We start from the raw sequence: 21,589 nt of genomic DNA, 5'->3' as shown, positions 1-21,589 counted from the left end.
AGTCTTCCTGCCAGAAACCAGGCCTGCCTGCGTTCCGAGACACAGGGGTACTTCAACAGAAGTCTCGGGAATCGGCCCAGATCACCCAGCAGGCAGCAGGGGTTCAAGCAGCTCCACTGACCCCATTTTATTCCCACCACTGCCAGACTCCAGCAGTGCCCGTGTCTCGCTGGCTGGCGTCCGTTCACATTCTTTAACAAAGATTATTCTACCAGCGAAGCACAGTGTGTTTTCAAACTGCCATCTTCCTTTCGTAATAGAGCACCTAATGACTGACGGGGACTGCAGTCCCCTGAACACAAGACCAAAATGTAGTGAGACGAGGCCCCTCGCGGAGTGGCCACCTCTTAGTTTCATGACCACTTGACGGTTCAGATTCCTCTTGTTCGGTCTTAACGCCCGCTGTGTTTTGATCCACGTTTAGTAGACTTGTCAGACGTCTCCCAATAGTCTGTAATCACATGGTTATTTGCCAGAGGTTAATGACAGTGATTTATTTGGAGGCAGGGACTTTTCGTTCCCCAGACTTGATTATAAGTGGCCGTCTTGATTAAACACTTGACCAGAATTCACTGTCTAAACCTTTCTGAACTTTGGCCCTTCAGGATCTGCTGATACCTGATGACACACGCCTTCTGCCGATAAATCCTTAGTTACTTAAAGTTTATCAACTGCTTCGTTGATTCTGTGCTATGGGAGTCTCTCACTTCTACAAGGTAGGCCAGGATATTTCAATTCTGCATTATAACTGCCTACATGATGAATATTGGAGGCTGACGACTCAGAAAGAATCCATTCTCGCTTTTTCAGTTGTATGAGAGAACAACCAAATTCGCCAGCAGATCTGATAGAGCACTTGTCTACTGTCTTGGTTTCTTGGTGGCTTCTGTCAGTGCATCGCCCACATTCTCAACCCGATCCCCCGGGCAAAGGGGAAGGTATAGGCACCATTTTCATTTTTTCCTGCACGTGTTCTATTTTTAAGATCTCTAGTTGCATAGACCTTCCAACATCCTGGGTTGCGAAACCTTTGAAGCATTCTTTTCTTAGCCTGTCTCCCCGTGAACGTAATGTCTACAAGGAGGTATTTAAATGACCCAGTTAGGGAATTAATGAATGGGAAGAGAGACACTTGGAAAACTCCCCCACCTCTGGTTTCATTCAGGAAATATTACCTGGCATCCGTGGAGGAAAGATGATGATGATGATGGTGGTGGTGGTGGTGATGATTTTAAAAAGATCCCATTTCCTTATCTATTCTAATGGACCCATCTCTCTGTAGAAGATAAGATTTCCTGAAAGACACTGGGCAGATCCAGCCTTTCATCTTTTCTGACAAGCTTTCTCTCCTCCTTTTTCTTTTCCTTTCCACTCACTTTTATGATGCAACCACATTTTTTACTTCTGTAATCCTGCTTAGTTGTGCCTTCCCTGGACTCTCAGTTGGTGTCTCGACATATGTGAGGGGATGAGGACTTAACACAGAGAGACAGGAAGCCAAGGGTACTGTTAGCACAGGAACTGGCTTTGCTGATTCCATCTGAGTCTAAGGCGGTGACTTTTTTCATACGGTGATGTCGTCACTAGACTTGTTTCTAATGTAAAGACAGCAGCCATTTCTCAAAATTACTTATGCTGTAATTTAATTTTTTTAATGTTTATTTATTTTTGAGAGAGAGAGAGAGAGAGAGAGCATGAGTGCAGGAGGGGCAGAGAGAGAGAGGGAGACACAGAATCCGAAGCAGGCTCCGGGCTCTGAGCTGTCAGCACGGAGCCTGACACAGGGCTCAAACTCACAAATCATGAGATCATGACCTGAACCGAAGTCGGACACTCAACCTACTGAGCCACCCAGGCAGCCCCTCATATGCTGTAATTTTTAAAAAATCAGCGTCCGATTCAGTTGGTTCAGTGCATTTCAAATAATCTCAAACCACTGATTTACTTCCAAGTGAAATGGTTATTAAAGTTTGGCTTATAGTTATGTTTTAAACTCTCCAAAATGCACGGTGCAATACCTGGGGATAATGCTTTTCTTTCAAGTGAAACTATTTATCTGATTCACAATTAAAATTTCTCAGACAAATCTTAAAAGTAGCTTGTAAACCAGCCTCTCTTATACTTTTCCAAGAATATTCTCTTCACCATCTACCAATAGTACAAGTAAGCTTCATTAGTTCAGTGATTAGGGCTAGAAAATGGAATGGGATCATTAGCAACCTTGCCCCCGTCTTATTGATGTCAAAGCATTCGTTTATTCCTTCACTTGTGGAGTCAGCAAACATTTGTGGGCACAGATCTGAGCCTCAAACATCTTGAAGCCAGGGGGGAAAGATGCAGGGGAAAATTCCCCTGGTCTGTGAGTTGAACAGTGAAACAGTAACATCATCGTTAGTTCACATGAAAAGTTAGCGTTGCAGCTGATGAACTGTGGTGCATCCGCACACTTCAGCCACGGAAGGAGGACTTCAATCCAGCCCTTCCTCCCTAAATGTGTGAGGTGTTATGCTAAGATAGAGGTCTGTAAAGAAAAATTATATACGCTGGCTCTGTCCTCAAAAACACAAACAATCTGGAGAGAGGAGGGACTCAGGTGTGCGCAGGTCTGAATGCGCAGCGGACCGGAGAGCGAGGCACAGGGAGTGAGGGTCCAGCTGACCTTGAACGTCTCAGTTGCAGCGGGGCAGCCTGGGTCGCCCCGAGATGGCCCCCATGCTGTCAACCCAGTTACTCTGCCAATTGGCTGACATCACCCTCTCTTGTCACAGCAACCGCTTCAGATGACGTCGTCCCCATCCTTACTTTGCTAGAATGCTCTGAATCTTAGAAAAGCGTATATATATATTTTTAAACTATAACTAAAGGCTGAGCTTGGCCTTCTAGGTCCCAGAGACCAATGTGAAATGGTTCCCGTTCTTTCCTCCCTGCATTGGGTTACCTTTGAACCGAGTTCATAAAAATGCCTCCGTGTCTTTATCCAACACCCTGATTAATTTCCTGGAGAGAGAGCACCTTCCTTGGGGGGTTGGGCTGTGATGTCCACCCCCACTCATGTCTCCAAGTGTGCTCAAAGGGCCCAGGTGAAATGGGGTAGCTTATCCCTTGCCAGGAAGCAGGGATCCTTACTTGTTGCTAGAGGCTCCCCAGTTTGGGCACACCTCCCAGATCAGGGGCGGTGGGTTCAAGTGTCCGTCCGAGGTCACGTTCCCATCACATGGTCACGCCTGGCTCTGCCCACCCTGCTCCTGCTGTGGGGCTTCAAGTCCTGCTGCCCTGGAACCGGAAAGATGGTCCTGACTGCCAACAGCAAGAGGAGCAGCATGTCCCTATGCCGTTTAGGACAGCTCAGTGCATCAGGGAAATCGGAGATTCTGGCCAGTTCCTTGTGAAGCAGAATAGACGCATGAGGACGTCAAAGGGCCATCCGTAAATGACCATGACCACCACCCTTGGGGCTCAGGGGCGCATTAGGACACCGTATGCCCAGTGTGACCGTGCCAGGCACAGCTGTCACCTACGCACACCTGGGAATCATCTAGACCCTGAGCAGATCCCAGGAATTCACCCACTCTGGTGTCCTTCTCCCTCCTCTGATTTCAAGGACCTTCAGTGCTCATTCGTGACACATCCATGAATCTCTAGCACAAGCGACAGATATGATGCATGCTTCCCCAGAGACCCAGAGACTGCGTGCGTACATTTGTGGAATCTCTTCTCGTTTTCTTTACGTTTCCTACAGTTTTACCTATCCTACAGTTTTACCTAGATGATCGGTTTCTGTTTCCTCATAAAAGAAGGATCGGGCTTTTGACCACAGCTGGAATTCACTCTACACTTAGAATTTGTGAAAACTTGGAGATAGTCTGATAAAATCATAGTCTTTCAGACCGTGTACTCCCCTTCCAGACACTTTGGCAAAATGTGAAGATTTAAAAATGATTTCCCGAGAGCTGGCCAGAGCCGGTTTCCGTGTATAGGTAGAGGTAAACCCTGAGTGCAGTGCTCATAAAAGTCACCACCTTCCATGCGCAGGAGGTAGCTTTGGGCTGTCCGCAGTTAGAGGCTGGTTCTCTTCGACTTCCTTACTGTATCCTTTAAACACTATGCTCCTCCTCTCTTACCTGTTCATATGGATCATTTAAAAATATTGACCAGTTCGATCCTGGCATTCCGGTGTACTGCGTGATTTTTCTTTCTGACAAGTAGTTGAGCGATTGTAAGCACTGTTGAGAAATTGCTTAGCAGATGTGCCCTCCATCAGAGAACCAATGCCTGAGTCTTAATAAATACTCGGCTACAGGGGCACCTGGGTGGCTCAGTCGGTTAAGCATCTGACTTCAGCTCAGGCCATGATCTCGTGGTTCGTGAGTTTGGGTCCCACGTCGGGCTCTGTGCTGACAGCTCGGAGCCTGGAGCCTGCTTCGGATTCTGTGTCTCCCTCTCTCTCTGCCCCTCCCCACTCATACTCTGTCTCTCTCTCTCAAGAACAAATAAACATTAAAAAAAAAATTAAAACAAAAAAGTAAGCGTTCAGCTACATGGTTGAGGAGACCCCTTTCTACAGGAAGCTCGCCTGAAACACAATTATCTATAACCTGCTGTAAAAACAGAACCCAGAAACCCTAAATGCTATTGGGCATATGGCTGTCTGTGTATATTTTTATTTTCTCAGAATATTCAGAAATTTGAAAACACTCAAAGAAAGAAATATTTAAATTCACTTTTATGTCTATTCTCATTTCTACGGGCTGGGGAAATACATTTCACATTAAGAGCTGGAGCGTTCCTGCCACCTGCAAGCAGACTTGATGTGTGGCTGAGTCGTGCTGTTTCCGTTTTAATAGTCTAGGATTTGGGCATCCCTGAGCCACCCGATAGGCACCTGGCCTGTAATGTTTTATGTTGCCCCTGGGGATGGTGAGCCCCCACAGCCTGCAGGCTGGGGCGTGCGGATACCGTTGACAGCCTAGCCAGCAGCCCCCTCAACCTGCCTTTTCTTTGCTCCTTTACTCATGATCTGATTTAATCATGGGGGAAAAGCAGCCAGACATCAGGTGGAGGCAGACGTGGAGGTGAATGGCCATAGCGGATTGATCGGATGATTTCATCTAAGCTCTCGAGTTAATCTGCGCAGAATGCCCAGGATCTGGGCGCCTCGGCCGCGTGGAAAGGGGCAAGTGTCCTGAAGCACAAAGACGTCTGCGTTCCCCCATCTCATCCTTTCAACATTCCTCCTGAATCGACCATCGCCTTGGTTTGTTTCTCTTTGGTCTTGATTCTCTTCCGCACCGGTTTCTTCCCTGTGAGTTTTCTCATGTTCTGAACTTTTCCTTGGGCCTGAGGAGGGGACTCTGTCCCCTGGTTTTACCTGCCTGAGTCCTGAGCGTGTGTCTGCTGTGTTCACTCACCAGTGAGGAGCCCCAAGACGCCCCCGGGCAGCTGGTGGTGGTCCCCACCACCCCAGACCAGCGCCACCCTCACTTCCCGTGGCCCGGATGTTCGTGGCCCTGTAACACCTGACCTGGGCGTATGTCTGATTTTGTTCTCTGCTGCCTTCTCTGTGTTTGGGTTCTGTGACAGCGCTGGCGCAGTCTTGGGTGGTGGTGGATTAGTGGCCTTTGCTGCTTTTTATTAGCTGTCGTGTCCTGGGGTCTAACATTGTACCATAGCAGCCACCGCGGACATATTTGGCAAGGGGACAAATGCAGGATCTCGACACCGTTTTGATTTATATGTGAGGGCCGTGTTTGGAAAGGGTGGTACGGGTCACCCGCTGTTACCCAGAGACCGGTGCTCCACGCCTCCGTGGCCAGAAGCTTCCCCGGGGCTCCCGTCCCCTCCCTCTTGCTTCTGGACACAAAGAAGGAAGCAGGACCCGGATGTGAGTTTCATCGTTCAGAATCTGAGTTCCCCTGTTCCTCTGTTTACTCAGCGGGCCGTGAAATATAGTTTAGAAAATTGTTCTCCGTGTATGAAGCATTCTAAAACAGAAAATGTTGTGAATCTCTTTCTGCCTCAAACAAAAACCAAAGCAGAGGTTAAAATATCTCCGTGCGTATCTTACAGTGGAGGAAAGGACCGTGTGAGTAGGTGACCCGTGGTGCCTAGATGAGCTGTAACATACAGTGTGATGCTTTTGACCGGACCGCCAGGAGTGGAGAGGAGGCCGTGCCTCTTAGAAACCCGCGATCTTACGAGCCACTTAAGCCTTTTACGCCTTGGGGAGCCCATCTATAAAATAAGGATAATGATGTAATCTACCGTCTAGGGTTCCTTTAAGGATTAAATGAGATAATACCTGTAAAGCTCTTAACACCTCAGCCAGCCAACTAAATGTCAGGTCCTATTCTTTTCTGTTAATGTTACGGTCCGCCTCAGAAACGGGACAGTGCCGGTTAGAAAACTCTCGAAGCAAGAGGGAGTTACTTAATGACCTTGTTACCCATGTGGCCCCAGGGCAGGGATGCTGAACACATTCCTCCCTATTTTGCACGATGGTACCATCTTCAAAGTTTCTGGACACACGTGGGGGGGGGGGAGGGGCTGCGTGAAGGCTCGCGGAACTTTGGAGAAGTGTGTGCACGGGTGTGTATGCTTATAAGTGCTACAGCTGAGGGGTCAAAGCACCGCTCACCATTTTCCAGCTGTGGTGTGACAAAGGCCAAGGGGCAGGACGTCAAGGCAGCGTAGGGGCGGGTGGTGTGAACGGAGAGCACGAGGTACCGCCCAGAAGCTTCAGTTTGGGTAACAGATGGCTCAGTTTGTTGGATGCAGCATTTTAAGGAAGATGCAGAGAGGCATCTTGTAAACGTCTTCTGATTTCTCAGCCTCCCTGCTGCTGACTCAGGTCGCTGGGCCGGGCTCTGTCGCAGCGCCCAGGATCGTGGAACAGCAACGTCACCCTGTGGTCATGGGAAGCCTGGGCCTCCCGACGTGACGCCGCTCGCCCCACGCTAATGCCCAAACTTCATTGTGTGGTACTCCGAGATCTCTTCCGTGTGGGAGGCCTGTCTTCCCTTTGTCCTCCCAGCTGGCATCTGTCCTTGGCCGTGTCCCATTCTGTGGCACCGGCCTTTACCCAAAGAACGCACTGCCCGAGATCTTGAGTCCGCCAATCATCCACTTGAGGTGAGCACAAGTCTCTGATTACGAACCCAAGAAGGCCTTTTGAGAAAAGACATAGACGCGGTACAGACACGGGGCTCTTCTATTTTGCTGAATATGTAGGTCTTGCCGTGTTTCCTGCGGGTGAGGTTACTGATGGGGACACACCGGTGACCTCAGTGGGTTGACACCAGAGGGGCGGGCAGGACTTTGAGAGCGCGCTGGGGGGAAGTGCTGAAGGATCTGATAGGCTCCATACAGAAATGAAGGCAAACGGTCAGGGTCGAGAGAGGAAATGGGACTGTTCTTAGCCAAGCCTGTGGGCACAGACTTTCAGGTGTTTGGGCAGAACAAAAACCTCATCTCCTGTGATTCTCTGTAGGTCTGGCTTACCTGTGAAAAGCAGTTTCTTAGAACATAACCTAAGCCTGGTCCCAAGCAGCCAGGCCACGGGCCCTGTGACACCTGGTCGCTCCCTAGGGGTTCAGGGGTGCAGTCTGGGCCCAGCCCGGGGGGCGGAGCCCCGGTGCGGAGGGAGGCGGACTGGGAGTCTGCCCTCCTCTCTCCCCTCTGCTGGGGCAGGAATTTCTGTGTGTGCGTGGGTGTGTGCACGTGTGCACAAGTACACAGGTGTGTGTTTTATGGGGCCCCTGTCCTGCTTTCTGGCTCGGTTTTCTGTGTCACTGTGTCAGTCAACAATTGTAGGACGGATCAAAGACAAACCAGTCGGCTCTCTGCTTGGTCCTCCTGCCCTCGGGCACCCCTTTAGGCTTTCGATGCCGAGCCTTCCAGGGATGAGTGAGCAGGAGAGGGAGGGAGAAGCAGGGCAGGTGGGGGGACAGGCTGTGGGCTAATAGGAGGTCAGGTGAGGTCGCCCGGGAGGTCAGGGCCCTCCCACCCCCACCTCCCGCTTCCCAGTGTCTGTGACGTCAGCAAGACAGATGTCTGTTTTCCTGAAGGCCCAAATTTGTAGATGTTGTGATTAGTTTTCGCTACAAATGTTGCAAACAGACCACTCTCTGACCCAAGGTCATTGCGAGCATTTTCGCGCATCCCATCCCATGTCTTTCCCACGTGCGCCCTCCCTGAGCGCACCCTTCTGCAGACTTAATGGTGACCTCCTCCCAGGTCCACGCTGTTCGTATCCGTCATCTTGCAGAGCCCTTTCCTAGGTATTGAGTGAACAGCCCATTTTTAATGTGGCCGTTCAGATTCTGGAGCCAGTTCACTCAAGCATCGTTGGTGATGCTTGTAACAATGAATGTAAACACACTGTAACAACGAATCCTTCCAGACCCCCCAGATTCCTTAGTGATTACAAAGTTAGGCTCCATGTTTTGGTGGGTATCCTGAAGGCATAGTTCCTAAAGTCTGAGACGCTTTGATTTGGGCAGAGAACACACACACACACACGCACACACACACACACACACACACACACACGCACACAGAGTCTTTTTTGCTTGTGGGCACCGATACGTAGCAGGGAGGTGAGATCTGCTGCATGGAGCTGTAGAGAATCTGATTTCACCCTCGCATCCGGCTGCCTACCAGAGTAAGACGACGGTAGGGGAGATCTTCTGGAAGAGTGTGTGAGGTGCTGTGGGCATTGCGGGGCCCCAGGCCAGCAGCCTCGGCTTCACTGGAGAACTTGTTCGATGCAGATCCTTGGGTCCGCCCCACACCTGCTGGAACCGGAGCCCTAGGGCGCAGAGGGACCGCAGACGGCTTCTGCGACGCCCCCGGGGTTCTTGAAGCACGCGGCAGTTCAGAACCCATGCAGGGAGTCCCTGCTGTTGTGTCTCTGTGAGGGGACTTCTCTCCTAACGTTGTATGGAAAGCCCAGTCACCAGGTCCCTGCCCGGAGCCCCAGGCCGCCGTCAGAGGCACGGCCGGAACCGCTCGCGCTCAGGAGTCGCAGGGGAATCCGCTTCCCTGGGCAGAGCCGGCTCTGAAAGAACAGGGACTTCAGTGAACGCTGCAGTGATCAAGTAAATGGCAGCAGAAGGTTGCCCACCAGGGACTGTGATGGCCAGAGGTCAGCTTGATGCTCTCTGGGAGGGGACTTAAGACGGGTTGAGTGGATGTTGAGGGGGGAGGATTACAGGCAAGAACTTTCCTGGACAACGCCCAGAGTCGGGCTGTTAGCATCTCTGCCCACGTGCTTTCCGTGTCCGGAGAGCTGAGTCCCTCGGTCCCAGACCTCCTGGTCTTTGTGGCTTCACTTCACCTGCCCTCGGAAGCAAGCTGGAAGCTGGGCCCGGGGTGGCAGATGGCGTGATGGGCTCTGTGGCTTCTCTGTGCGTCCCTGTCCCCGTGCAGCTCGGGTCCCCTCTGCAAGGAGGCTGAATGTCAGCCCCGCTTGTCCCCACCAGGGCACGGGTCCCCCTTGCTCAGTCCTGTCTTTGATCCAGAGGACGTGCTCCTCCTTCCAAAGCTGATGCTCCGTCGACAGCCTGCACCTTGTCACCCGCATTCCTCGCCGCCACCAGACAGGCCCTTCCTCTCCTTCTGTGTCTCCCCCCTTCTGGTCCCTAAACGTGCTCAGGCGTCCTCAGCCTTCAGACAACTCCTCCTTCCTTCTCCCACGCCCTCCCTGTCTCTCCTGCCCTCCCTGCGCACCTATTCATGAGGACGACATTCCTTTCCTTCCGTCCTGCCCACCAGCCACCGACTGGCACCCTCCTGCCCCTCACCTTTGACACGGCTTCCAGTCCCGACACCATGGCCCCTCTCTGTGCCCCACAGCCCACGGGACTTCCCCGGCCATCTTCCGTCCCTCTACGGCCTCCCCCCTACCCCCACAACCACCCCCCAGGGCCTTGGGCCTCCTGCCTCTGCAAACACATTCCTTCTCCCCCAGGTTCCCTCTTGCCTTTCACCACGGGGGCCTTGCCGTCTTCCGCTACGCAGCTCTGTGCCCCCGTGGGTCTGGTCCTGGGAACATCCTGCTGGACGGTCCCCGGGATGGCCCCCACCCCCCCCAGGAACAGATTTAGGCCATCTCAGCGGTGGTGCCTGTTCCTCCCACGGGCGGCTGTGCCCTATCTCAGCTCAGCCTCGGTCCCTCGCCGTATCTTCCCTGGTTACCCACCAACCCGCTGTCACCCCCTCTCTCTCTCTGTCTCCGTCAGTTCTCTAGATACATAATCATACCTCCTGAAGCTGCTCCCCCGATGTAATGTTCATATCCCGTCTGCTGGTCTAACTGTATGAGCCAGCGTCTCCAAAATCATCTTAACTCCAGGGGTCATGAGTAAAGTTCTTTTTTATTCCATCCCTTAAGGGGAAATTTTCCACGGTTTCCCATAATGTTGGCTTCTCGGCTTGAATAGGCATACAAACATCTCTATCCATATCTATCTAGAAACATAGATATACACAGAAACTCGTGCAAATACACAAAATATTGATGAGAATAAATATTCACCTGCTGCCTATTTTATTTAGGCATTTATTTAGGAGTAAAGGTCAGAGAGAAAAACACCATTAGTTCTCACTCTGGCTATTAAAGAATCAGGAGGTTGTGGAACATTCCAGAAATCACCCATGATGATCAGAGCCAAGCCAGCTTCGGCGCAGATGATTCCCAGGAAAGTGCCTGCATTGCTGCAAACCTCATGACTGCCAGGGCCCATACCTGTGCCTGCTGCTGCCAGGGAGTAGGGACGCAGCCATAAGTCTCTTCTGCTTCCTGTATTGGTGGGAATCTAACCCAGAGTCTCACGGACAAGCAAGTACAACCCGCCCCCCAAATCAGCTCTTGGATTTTCCATTTTCCATTTTCCCTGTTATAACTTGTTTGCCCATGTTTGCATCAAGTATTTTGACATCTGTTCATTTTCTAATACATTGATTTCCATTTCAATCTGGATCAACTCTTTCTACTTGCTCGGGCTATCCTCTTTTTCTCACATCCTCATTCGACATCACCTTCTTGTGTTTCTGGTCTTGGTTATTGGTGTGAGCATTTAAGGCTATGAATGGTCCTCGGAGTATTACTTTTAGCTGCATCCCATGAATTCTGCTTCATAGCCTGTTCCTCATTGTTCTTTTCTTAAATGAATTGTTTTGAGCCTACTTCATTCACCCTCCCATTTTGATCTATTTCTATGAACTGCTAAAATGGTCAAGGCAATGGGTTGCATTCCCCCTTTCTTTTCCTAATCATAGACTTTTCTTCCTTATCCGCTTACGTTCTACAGGGTCGTCAATGTAAGCGTGCACTTCCCCTCGTAAGGGGCACTTGGAAATGTGTGCAGGCATGATCTCCACGATGTTAGACAGTGAGCGCTCCTGGCACTTAGTGGGCAGGATCCGGGGTCTTGCCGCGAGTCTTGCGATGGGTGCCGCCATGCTTCCCAGCAGATAATGCTGTTGCCCTACAGGCCAGCGGTGCCCCGCTAAGACAAAGGAAAGCCTCCAAAATCACTAGCTAAGAAAATAACTGGCAGAGTTGGAATGTGCACATGCATCAGACTTTCAGATAGGGTTACAGATATACATATATTGAGTGCATTCCGAAATTATTTCAGGAATTCCTAGCTCCAGATTTCCCCCTTACCCAGTTCACAGGTAAGAGCCTTGGGACTTGGCAGACATGAGGCGGTCCGGGGTGAAGCCAAACAAATGTGTGCAATAAAAAAGAAAAAGAAGCACTTTAATCAAGTAAACTTCTTTTTCTGTTTCAAAGTAGAACCAAATTTCGTATTTGCTTGATCAAGAGCCCGTAACTTGCCCGGGACCAACAGTGACCATTAAGGCCTGATGGTTTGTTGAGACTTGAGCAGAAGCGGAATTTCACATCTTTAATTTCAAAACAGGAAATGAAACTGAAGCTGTTATTTATAGAGCCACACCTCCTAAAAAGTCATAGGAGCTTGGTTAAAGAATAAAACAGTACCCTTTCAAATCGACACATAAATGGAGAGAAAAGATTAGTTTTCCTTCTCTTTTCTCTAGGGCACCAACTCTTAGCAGTTTCAGGAAATTGTACTGTTGCTCAGTGTGGCCTCGTACAAATTGGATCGTTATGATAAACGGGCTTAATTTCGGGAGTCCCCAAGATTCTTTGCAGAACAGCTTAAACACACGTTTGTTTCTTTTTTCTGATTGTATAGTTTCTTATTCCTTGTTAGCAAGTGGAAAAGCAGGTTCATAAAACATTGACTCATATTTCGTCTCTGCATCGGTATACAGGTGAGTCATCCACACGGTGCCCAGCTCGTCCTAAGTCACGTATAAAAAGGGAAAACACCTGTACTTTGATGATGTTTTGGCCAAGCATTAGCTCCCCCACTATTAACATGTCTGATCTTAGAAGCTACCGAATGTAATGAAATTGGCCCGTCCTGGTAGCGCGGGGACAGACTGACCCACACACGCTATGGGGATTAGAGAGCCAGGCGGCCCATGCTCTCTGCCCTCCAGAAAGACGCTCCAAGGGATGACACGTACATCCTAACTGAACTTGTCCTTGGACGCACCGTGTGTCTTGCCCACACCTGCAAGCTTTGAGAGCGAGAGGGTCACTGTTACCGTTCTCCAGGACAGATGAGCGCAAGCCTGAGCTAGCCTCGTCTGGACTGCCTTTACTCACTCTTCTGACACCAAGTGGGTGGCCAAGTCTTTGTTACGAACAACCACCAACTTTCCAGCAGCCAACGGGATGCCTACAGTTCAGTTCTGACACCACCTACCTGGAGTCACTCAGATTCTAGAGGGTTAAGGGCTCAGTCCCAGGAGGCTGTTTCCCCTTCAAACACCAGTCGCAAGTACTGGGTGCCCAGGGTACCCCCACTTCTGTGTTGCGTGGCTACAAAGTTGGGGGTTCCCATGATCCCTCCTTTCCGGGTTTGTTCATCTGTCCTCATGAGCACTGATTTATTAGAAGGGAAAGGAGTGAAGGACCAGAGGACAGGGTAGAGGGAGACTTCTCTAAGGGTCTCTCGTGGTGCAGCTTCTGTCCCTGTGGACTTGGGGAGTGCTACCCTCTCAGAATGCCGATGTGCTCACCACCCGGAAGCTCTCTGAGCCCTGTGGTTTAGGGTTTCCATGGAGATTTTGTAACATAGCCCTGGTTGATTAAATCGCTGGCTGTGGCTGATGAACTCAATCTCCAGCCCCTCTCCCTTCCCTGGAGGGTAGAGGTGGGGTTGAAAGTTCTAATCCTTTATTCCTCCCTGGATCTCTCAGGAGACCAGCCCCATCCTGAGTTCCCCGGGTGAGCCTCCAGTCACTCATTAGCATACAAAAGATACTCTTATAGCTCTGGAGTTCTTAAGGGTTTTAGGAGCCTTGTGCCGGGAGGAGACACAAACCCAATGCTGACTTCTTACTCTCTCGCACCCCTGTAGCCCCAGACCCAAAGGTCCTGGCTTCTGATTTTGCCTAGAGCAGTGGTTCTCAAAGTGTGGTCCCCGTTACCAGCAGCAGCAAAACGTAATCCTCAGTCCCCACCCCAGACCCGCTGAATCAGGAACTCTGGGGTGGGCGCCGCATTCTGTGTGTCAAGTCCAAGAGGGTTCTGATGCCCACTCAAGCCCAGGAGCCGCTGACCAAAGGACTCCAGAGGAGCGGGTATTGGGTCTGATTTAAGGGGAGAAGAAATCTGCCAGGTGTGCCGAGGGGATGGCAGTGGAGGACGAATTCCAGGGAGAGAGGAGACAGCCTGGGGACCGGCTTTGTAATCAGAGGAGCAGGGAGGTCACCGCCGAAGGACACAGAGCGGCTGGGAGGGCAGGGCTAGGAAGCCTCGACTTCAAAACAAGAAAAGCAGGCTTCTGATCTGCTAGCGGCATGAGAGTGTGTGTGTTTAAAAGGAAAGGTCCTTGGGATCCGTTTGACATTGGACTTGGAGGAGGAATCCTGGAGGAAGGCGTCGAGTCGGGGGCTACGAGGCTGACCCCACTGACCACACGGGAGACCCCGGGCCCCGGGCAGGTGGAGTTTCAGGAAGCCTGCTTTGCAAGGATGGGTCTGTGTTTGTGTATTTGTTCAACAGCCTGGTCCGTGTGTCCAGCAGGCAGCTGGGGGACCTTAGCCAGAGCTGACAGGGGGCACGACCCTCCCCCGGGAACACTCACAGGGAAACGGAAGTGGATCCTGGGCAGAGCCTGCTTTTCCCTCCTGAGGGGATGGACACACCCCTGCAAGGTCTTGAGAAGGCATGCCGGTGTCTGTGTGTCTGTGTCTGGGCCATGTGTGACACAGTGACAGGACACACGGCCGCCTGTCACTATCTCAAGGACGCTGTGGGACAGCGTGGGACACACTTCCTTCTGAGGTGGAGTCCAACACCAAGTTCGCGTTTTGGAGCGCTGCGTCTGTAATCTGCAGGTGCCCGTGATGGGGTCAGGTGTTGGGTTCGGAGCCACGGCCAAGGTACAATTCTTGAGACGTCTTCCGTACCAACAGTTGTTTTTATTAAAGTACAGGGACAGGACGTGTGGGCAGAAAGAGCTGGCTTAGATGTGTGAGGAGCGACTGATATATAAGATTTTCTATCAGGGGGCGCCTGGGTGGCTCAGTTGGTTGAGCGTCTGACTTCGGCTCGGGTCATGATCTCATGGTCCGTGAGTTTGAGCCCCGCATCGGTTATGTGCTGACAGCTCGGAACCTGGAGCCTGCTTTGGATTCTGTGTGTCCCTCTCTGCTCCTCCTCTGCGCGCTCTCTCTCTCTCTCTCTCTCTCTCAAATATAAATAGACATTTTAAAAAATAGGAAGAAATAATTGCAAATTTTACATCAGGGAGCACCAAATAGAAACTACACAGCTTGATTAGAAATATGATTGTGAAAAGTTAGCAGAGAACTGAAAACTTTTATAAGACTGCATGGGTCCTGTGAAACCACCACCTGTGGTCTTACAGCAGCACCTTCTGGGCTTTGGCCCCAGGAAGTGGGTAGTTTGGGGCTCAGACACACGAGCTTGCGTGGTGGTTCCGTTAGACCCAGGGACTCCTCTCCTCCCCTGGCTACTGAAGAAAACCAGTTCCCCAGAGAGTGTACCTTTCTGCATTGAAGACATTGACTTGTCTCATTCCTTCTTTCAAAGCGAAGCCAAAATGTCAAGTGTGTATTTTAGAGACGTTTAGTTTTCCTTGAGTAAAGAAGAATTCGTCTTCCCACGGCCCCTAGCGTGAGTGATGGCTGTGCCTGGGTCTGTAACCCGCTGTTTCCTCCCTGACACCACTCCTTTGGTCTTTTCCTTGCCTGGCGGGGGGATCAAGTTGGGTACAGGAGGGCGCTCTGAGTTGTGCCGGGGCGGCAGACCAGGGGGCCAGAGGGGCCACATCATTTCTAGAACTTAATAGATTGCATTGCGTTAATTTTTCATCAGTACTAGTGTGGTTCTTTCTCTTTCTTTTTCTCTCCGTTGGATGAACTCTTTAGTATCCTCCTTCAAAATGGGTCTTTAGTTAGAGTTCTCTTCGTGTGGTGGTAAAATAGACTCACGGAAAATTCACCGTGTGACCATTGTTGAGCGCACATCTCCGTGGCGTTAAGTACGTTCACACTGCTGTCCAGACATCACGTCTGTCCGTGTCCATATCTTTTTCATCTTCCCAAACAGACAATGTGCCCGTTAAACGCTGACCCTCCATTTCCTTCTCTACCCAACATTCTTCTTGTTGGCAAACCAACATTCTGAGTTTGACTCTCTAGGTACACCATGTAAAGAATAGCACTTTTTTGGTAAATTTAATGAATTGAAATATTGGACAAATTTGGGCATGTCTTCAAAGCCATAATCAGCCCTGGGGATGTAAGTGGGGGCTGAGAATTAAATGAGCTTTCATTTCAGTCATTTCCATTAACCTCATTCGATACAACACATTAGTCACGATTGTGAAAACGTCTCTAGTCAGCTTACCACCATGGCAATATTTAACTCTGAGTTCTCTGGCGATAAACAGCTTTGTGTGTTGTTTTGTCTACATTTCTGGTTTCTTACCGATTGCTTCTCGAGTGGAAACACAAGCCAGGCATACTGTGTTTCTTTGGAGAAGTGGGCGGTGTTCCCAACTCTGGACACAACAGAAAAGAACTGGTATGTTTCATCCAATGTCTGTTGGCACCAATTACAGGACACATGTCGCCTTTAACGATGTTCAGATCTAGGAGGGAAATCTACACGGCTTGGAACTGACGGAATTTACTAATAAAAATGGCAAAGACAGGTCACGAAAGTCCTAGTAGGTCAGTAGTTGGCTAATTGGTTATGAACTTAAAGACATGCCCATATGTAGACGCTTTTTCAAAAGAGCTTTCATTAGCTCTTTGTCTGTGTTTTACCACGGGGCACATGTCTCAGTCTTTGTTCTGCGCTGCGCTCTTTCCCGCAGGACACATGACCACCAGAGAAGGCTGCTACAGAGACCTGAGGTTTCCAGTGAATACGTCTTTCTGCAATCCCCACACCCGACCCGTCACAGGGGTGGTCTCCTGCAAAGTGTCCGCCTGTCCTCCCAGGTAAGAACGGCTGTGGTCGCCCAGACAGGTCTCGCAGGTTTGCGAATATACTTGGCGAGCCTCTGGCACGCTTGAGCCTGGAGAATGGAAGTGCCACGTGCTGCCACGGCATCTGGAACGGCGAAGAGGCAAAAGCACCCAGACCTTCCTGAACGGGTATGTTTGGCGGGAAGTGGTCCCGAGGCTCTTGGGAATGGAAGTGGGAGTTCTCGCAACAGCATCCCGTTGGCTTGACTTTTATCTCAATCACTGCGGGCCGGCAGGAGCGATTGTGTACCGTGGCGACAGCAGCGTTTTCCCTCTCCGCCTCCGGGCCTTTTGCTCTGGTCTGCTTTGCCCTACCGCGTGAAACGTGTCGGAAGGACCCGTTCACGGGCCGGCCAGGTGGTGTGGGGCAGTGTGGATGGCTGCAGGGCGCACGTGTACATGCGTGTGTTTGCACAGACACGCATGCACGCGTGCGAGACTGAGCTGAGAAAGCCAGGGGGCGCTCTGGCTCCCCGTTCCTCTTCCCCCACCAGGACCGTTGCCCCGAGACAGTTCTCGGTAGAGTGCAGGTGCCCTGTGTCGTTGGGCTGGGCAGGACCCCCGCGAGTGGCCACGGCCCGGCCCTGCCGCCAGCCGTCACACCCTGGCCACACCCTTCACCTCTCTGGTGCTCGGTCCCCTCAGCTTTACGGGGGACGCGTCCCAGAGGGGCTGTGAAAATCCTCTGAGTAACACAACGGGTGTCTGACCCCAGCTGGGTTCTCAGTGCAGCCGACGGCCCTAAAATCGGCCCAAGATCGTGTCAAACACCTCGATCTTAAAGATGTCCAGCCGCTGGCGAACTGATTGCAGGTTTGCTGAGAGGTGCCTCAGAAGCATGATGCTTTTCCGGGAGACAGAGACACACAAGAGGGAGAGAGGCGTCACCTCCCTGTGTCTCTGAGCTGTCCGGGTCCCCGGTCACTGGCTCTGAATGGAGACGGGGTTGGCTTATCCGCATCTGAGAGGTCGGCAGCTTTTCTCCCACCACGGCGAGGGGGGAACCCCGGGGGCTGGGGACCCGCCACCTCACAAAGCCTCCCGGCTGCCTCAGCTCCCCACCCCACGGCCCGCGGTGGGGAGACACGCTGGTCGAAATGTACACGAGGACTCTGGCGCCTGGGACCCGTCACCCCCAGTGCACCGGGCGCCCACCCAGGGATCCTTCCTGGGACTGCGCAGGCTTTTAGGATGGCCACACACCTTGGTACCCGCTTCATATCCCTCAGCCGGCCCGTGCACCCCATGCGTGTGCTGAGCTGGACACTCACTGCGGGCTCTGTGTCCGAGGTGACGGACCAAGTGCACAAAGTCCTGCATAGTCTCAGAGAAGAGTCTTGAGGTTGGCAGAGGGAGGCTGGCACCAGCTGGGCACCATTGGCTGCAGAAACAGCCATACAGGATACGGGGGCACCTGGGGGGCTCAGTGGGTGGAGCGTCCGACTCTTGGTTTCAGCTCAGGCCGTGATCTCGTGGTTTGTGAGTTCAAACCTCGTGCTGGGCTCTGCGCTGACAGCACAGAGCCTGCTTGGGATTCTTTCTCTCCCCCCACCGCCCCTCCCCTGCTCATGCACACACACTCTCTCTCTTTCTCCCTCTCTCTCCAAATAAATAAATAAACTTAGAAAACATGATCATCCTGTCCAAAGGAAACAGAGGGCCGGATAGCCAGGGTTCCTGCAGCCTCCTGTCAAGTTGGTGCGCAAACGTGACTCCTTCTTCCTTCCTGGATAGCTGGTTCTGCACCTGTGTTGCAAGTGACCCAGCGTTGACGTCACTGTGACCTTGGATCCTGGATCAACACCTCGTCGTGTGCAGATATGGATGTTTAGAGGTGTTGCCGTGTGCACTGAGGGTCTCTTACGATATCGTGCTGAGTTCTTGCTGGGGCAAGAACTGATGTGGGGCGCCCGAAAGCAGCTGGTTAGCTGCTAGGAGGTTAGCCGTAGAGGAATCTCCTTCACGTAGACCAAGAGAAGTGTGCGCGTGTCATTTTCGGGTGCAGGAGAAACCAGCCTTCGTAGTTACTTGTGGAGGCAGACTCGTCCGAGTCTAGAGCCCCAGAGAACTGGGGATGGTTAGTGCACGTGTGCCGTCGCCCCGCACGTCCGCGAGCGGTTCACCCTCCTGCCATCCAGCCTGCCTGCCTGCCTGTCTGTCCGGTGAGGCTTGTCTAGAAGCGACGTCGAGAAAACACCCAGCCCGGGACTAAGTCACCAGCGCCCGGCTGCCAGCTTGGTGATTTTAAGCAGCACCTAACTCAGATGTGAACTCATAGTGGGGACCCCAGAACAGACCTCTCTGCGTCTGTAACCCATGCAGGGCTCAGACCCGGAAGCAGGAGAGGCTGGAGCGTCTGTCTACACGGGTTAGAAGGTGCCTCGTTTTTCCTGTAAGTCACCTGTGCAGCCTGCTGGTTTTCTCGCTGGGCCTCCTGTGCTTCCCTGCGGTTTGTCTTTCTGGTTTTGAGGGATTTGCATTCAAACCGTCTCTATATTCTCTGATGTCTTCTTCTGTGCTTAACTTAGGTAAAATCTATTAAGTTCTGTCAAGGACCTTGTGTGCTGACAGAGAAGGCAAAGTTCCGAGCAAATGGACCAGTCGAGGGAAAGTTAGAACCGGGGTGTGGAAACAGCAGGTAGAAACATGGCGAGGTCCCCCCAGAGTCATCTACCCAACATCCAAAGGTCCCCCATCCATCTGGCTCTTGGGTTTACATCTCATGTGTTCGAGTATTTGTGGTTTTCTCCGAAGGAGAAGGCTTTTGGAGACAGTCCTAAGCTTGGCGCTAAGACGAATGCCATGCTTTCCTGCTGGGAGATTCCTAACATCCCCCGCAGATAACCGAGGCCCGATGTCCCGCGGGGTCCCGCAGCTTGTACTACCCGGCCCCAGCTGTGTGTGTCACTTCGACAGAGTGGACGGGGTCGGCCAGGATTAGGAGTGCACTCGGCAGCTTGCGGAAAGGCGTGGGCCGTGCAGCCAGCAAGCTGGTTCAGATCTCCCACGCGGCTGGCGCTGGCACACTGAGGCCGGCCCTGCCGCGGCCCACGGAGCGGGAGAGGAAGAGGAGGGGACCCCAGGAGGCACCCGCATCACTGATGCTCCCGTGGGACGAGCTGGGAGGGGGATGCGGAACATCCCGCTGGGCATCCATGTGGTTATTTGGGGGTAAACAGAGAGCGAGCGTGTGTCGAGGGAATGCACGTAAAAGCTCTTAGCGCAGTACGTGTGCTAAGCACTCAGTAACCCTTGGCCGTTTTTATTTGTGCTGTAAAAGGAGAAACAAATTCACATCAGCTATTTATTTAGTCTGTGAAGCAAGACTGTCTATGACAAAACACAGAGGAATCAACTTATCTTACATACGGTAGTGCTTGTGGATCGTTACTTTAACGGTGGACTTGGGGAAGTAGATCTTAATGTAAAAAGTTGTTTTGTCTTCCTCCGTGATGTGAGGCACATTTGTCTCCTGCCCGGAATACTGGCAACTTCTTGTTCCTGGTTACATGGGCAGAAAAGCCAAGTTTCATTTGTGCAACCTCGAGGGCATGTGCCTTTCTCATTAGAGTCTGTCTGCTGCGAGTGTAGGTGTTCCCCTGTGCCTGTCCCGGGGCGGGTGTTCCCCTGTGCCTGTCCCGGGGTGGGTGTTCCCCTGTGCCTGTCCCGGGGCGGGTGTTCCCCTGTGCCTGTCCCGGGGCGGGTGTTCCCCTGTGCCTGTCCCGGGGCGGGTGTTCCCCTGTGTCTGTCCCGGGGCGGGTGTTCCCCTGTGACTGTCAGAGCCACGGCAGGCGCACCCAGTGCCTCTGAGAGCTGAGCCCCGTCCTCCCGGTCTAACTAAATGCAAGACACAGCAGGTGCAATTCGGTGTTTCGCGTTGTACCGGAGGCAGAGTCCCCAAAGGACCGGGAGCAGAGTCTAAAACCTCTTAATGCACAGCCTACTTGTCTTTAACTGAAATGAGAAGCTGCTACCTCGTGGGTTGTAGCTCCTGACCTCCCTGTCGGCATCCACATGCACACCTGCATCTCGGGCACACAGCTGGAGGGCCGTCAAGGCCAGGGCCCTTCCCCGGATGGGCTCCCCCAGCTCGTAAATTTCTGCGGGGAGCGGTGGGCTGAGCATCCAGCAGTGTCCTCACTGGAGGAAGCTCATCTTAAAATGTCTGCGAGGCTCCAGCCAGCAGGAGCATCGTGGCCAGATGAGCGGGGTCCGTGGTCCCCAGCTGTTCCCCAGGCCTGGGCTCCGCACTGGGGGCCGGCCCCCCACTGGCCCCGGAACGGCCGGCAGCCGGGGCTCCCAGGGCCTAGCCACCTCTGTCTTCATCTGAGCATGAATCGGGCTCTTGTCTCGCTCGCCTTTGAAACACAAGCCAGCAACCACAGATACTTACTCCCTTTTACATTTCTCAGTTTACCTAAACGGAGTGGCTCTTTGTGTCATTTATCTCAACTCGTGTCTGGTTTTGGAAGCACGAACACCGCAGCACGGCTTCCCGGACAGTGTACGGAAGGTGCAAGAGGAAATACTTCCCAGATGGGAAGCGAGTCCTTCTTCTCCGTCTCCGCGATTCCCCCAGGAATGCAGCCTACGCGTTTAAAACAGACTGTGACCAAGTATACTTTGTTCTCTCGTGTTATTGAGCCATGCCGAGGCAGCTCTGTAGTCCTCTCCACCAGGCAGACTGTTTCTGCCTACACTTTGGTGACTCCTTACAAACCCGTTGCTAGAACCGTTCCCTTGGAACCAAAGTGCCTCAGTCGGGGACTACATTCCTTCGATCGCACACCAGAAACGCAGGTGAGGGTTAGCAGATGGACTTTATTCCCGGTCGTCTCCCACAGCAACGTCTGCAGGGACAGGACAGGGGCAGTGACTCTGTCTTTCACCTCTTTAGCTACACGCCGTACAAACATTAAGTGCCCAGTAGTGCACAGGTTACCCAGGAAGGGAAAGAACCCTCATCCCTGGGGTGGTTCCCGCC

At 52.1% G+C, this 21,589-nt stretch overlaps 1 protein-coding gene across 1 annotated transcript in view; it reads left to right on the top strand.

Annotated features, from left to right (window-relative positions):
* ADAMTS16 (ADAM metallopeptidase with thrombospondin type 1 motif 16) overlaps positions 1-21,589 on the top strand; it is a 160,072-nt gene that overhangs the window by 99,107 nt on the left and 39,376 nt on the right. Inside the window, exon 18 of the mRNA XM_045442729.1 lies at positions 16,452-16,578. Coding sequence (XP_045298685.1) covers positions 16,452-16,578 — 127 coding nt within the window. The remainder of the gene's footprint in view (positions 1-16,451; positions 16,579-21,589) is intronic.

The sequence above is a fragment of the Leopardus geoffroyi genome, chromosome A1, assembly GCF_018350155.1.
Source record: "Leopardus geoffroyi isolate Oge1 chromosome A1, O.geoffroyi_Oge1_pat1.0, whole genome shotgun sequence".
In the NCBI taxonomy this organism is placed as follows: Eukaryota; Metazoa; Chordata; class Mammalia; order Carnivora; family Felidae; genus Leopardus; species Leopardus geoffroyi.
This window is presented reverse-complemented; position numbering and strand designations above follow the sequence as displayed.